This window comes from Monopterus albus, unplaced genomic scaffold (genome assembly GCF_001952655.1).
Source record: "Monopterus albus unplaced genomic scaffold, M_albus_1.0 scaffold3132.1, whole genome shotgun sequence".
NCBI lineage: Eukaryota > Metazoa > Chordata > Actinopteri > Synbranchiformes > Synbranchidae > Monopterus > Monopterus albus.
The window spans coordinates 102-1,244 of record NW_018131002.1 but is presented as its reverse complement, the minus strand read 5'-3'; the positions used below and the strand labels follow the sequence as shown (position 1 = coordinate 1,244).

At 47.2% G+C, this 1,143-nt stretch overlaps 1 protein-coding gene across 1 annotated transcript; it reads right to left on the bottom strand.

Annotated features, from left to right (window-relative positions):
* Positions 1–42: 42 nt before the first annotated feature.
* Positions 43–901, bottom strand: LOC109954089 (adipocyte enhancer-binding protein 1-like; the record flags this gene model as incomplete). The annotated part of the gene is made up of 3 exons (XM_020589508.1): positions 43–283; positions 370–479; positions 824–901. Coding segments are annotated over 3 exons (332 nt in total), but the record flags the coding sequence as incomplete, so codon positions are not given.
* Between the last annotated feature and the right edge of the window lie 242 nt (positions 902–1,143).

Below are 1,143 nucleotides of genomic sequence, written 5' to 3'. Positions count from 1 at the left end.
CCAAATACTTAACTTCATTACACAGTTGGAAAGACAAGCTGCAGTAATCAGAATCTCTATATCAACATTAGATCCAATAACTGTGTAATGTTAACGAAGTCACTCGAGGTCATGGATCCGCAGGCAATTATCACCCAACTCACTCTTTCTCCGAGTTTCTTCCCTGAGTGATGACCCCGGTGAACTCCACCTCTCTGCGGGCATCAACCTCGAACCAGTGGGTTTTGTCCTCTGGATCTGCGCACCAACCGCCGCCGTTCAGGTCATTGTCATCGTTGGAGCCCTGCAGACGAGCACAGGCCAATTATGTGAACCAAATGTTTGTTGCTGTGGGAGCAGAGCCCTGGTTTTCCTCACGACATGCTCTACCTGCATGTTGAGGCGTCCTCTCTGAACCGTGAAGCCATGGTGAGACTGAGAGGAAGCCAGCAGCTGGTCATCTTCAACCCGGTGAGACTCCAGGCCCAGAGGAGGACACTCTGAAAGGAAGCACACACACAAAGATCTGTCCCACAAATGTTCCAGAGAGACTTTAATTCCAAACACGCCTTGACTTCACTCATGGGAGCAGCACTGCAGCTGTTAACACATCTGTCAGAAAAGCATACTGTGTTTGTAACGAAGACAGATGCTGTAAAGTGTCAAGGTCAAAGGTCAAGATCAAAGTGTCAAGGTCAAAGATCAAGGTCAAGCAATAGTTTAACTAGTGGATGAACAGATTTGTGTTTTTGACAGGGTGGGTGTAAGTGTACCCACAATTTAAAACACACATCTGGCAAGAAAAGCACTAAAGTGTAAAGATTAAGACAAGTGAGCCTCTTACTTTTCGGTTCAACGTGCACTGGGATCTGCTTCAGTCTCTCCTCCTCTTCCTCCTCCCACTTCTTCTTCAGCCGCTCAGCTTCAGAGCGAAATGAGAAAACAATGTGTCAGAACATGTTTTCACAGTGACCCTGCTCTCCAGCAACCAGCCCCCACAGACCATTTCCATGTGTGCTTGTACAGCACACCTTCATTTCATACATTCCTCATGTGCTTCCTGTGTCCAGTGTGGCTCAGTTCAGTGGGTTTGAGGTGGTACCTTCACGGTCAGGAGAAGACGTTCTGGATTTCAGAGTAGTTTATGTTTGTTTTGTTTGGAGT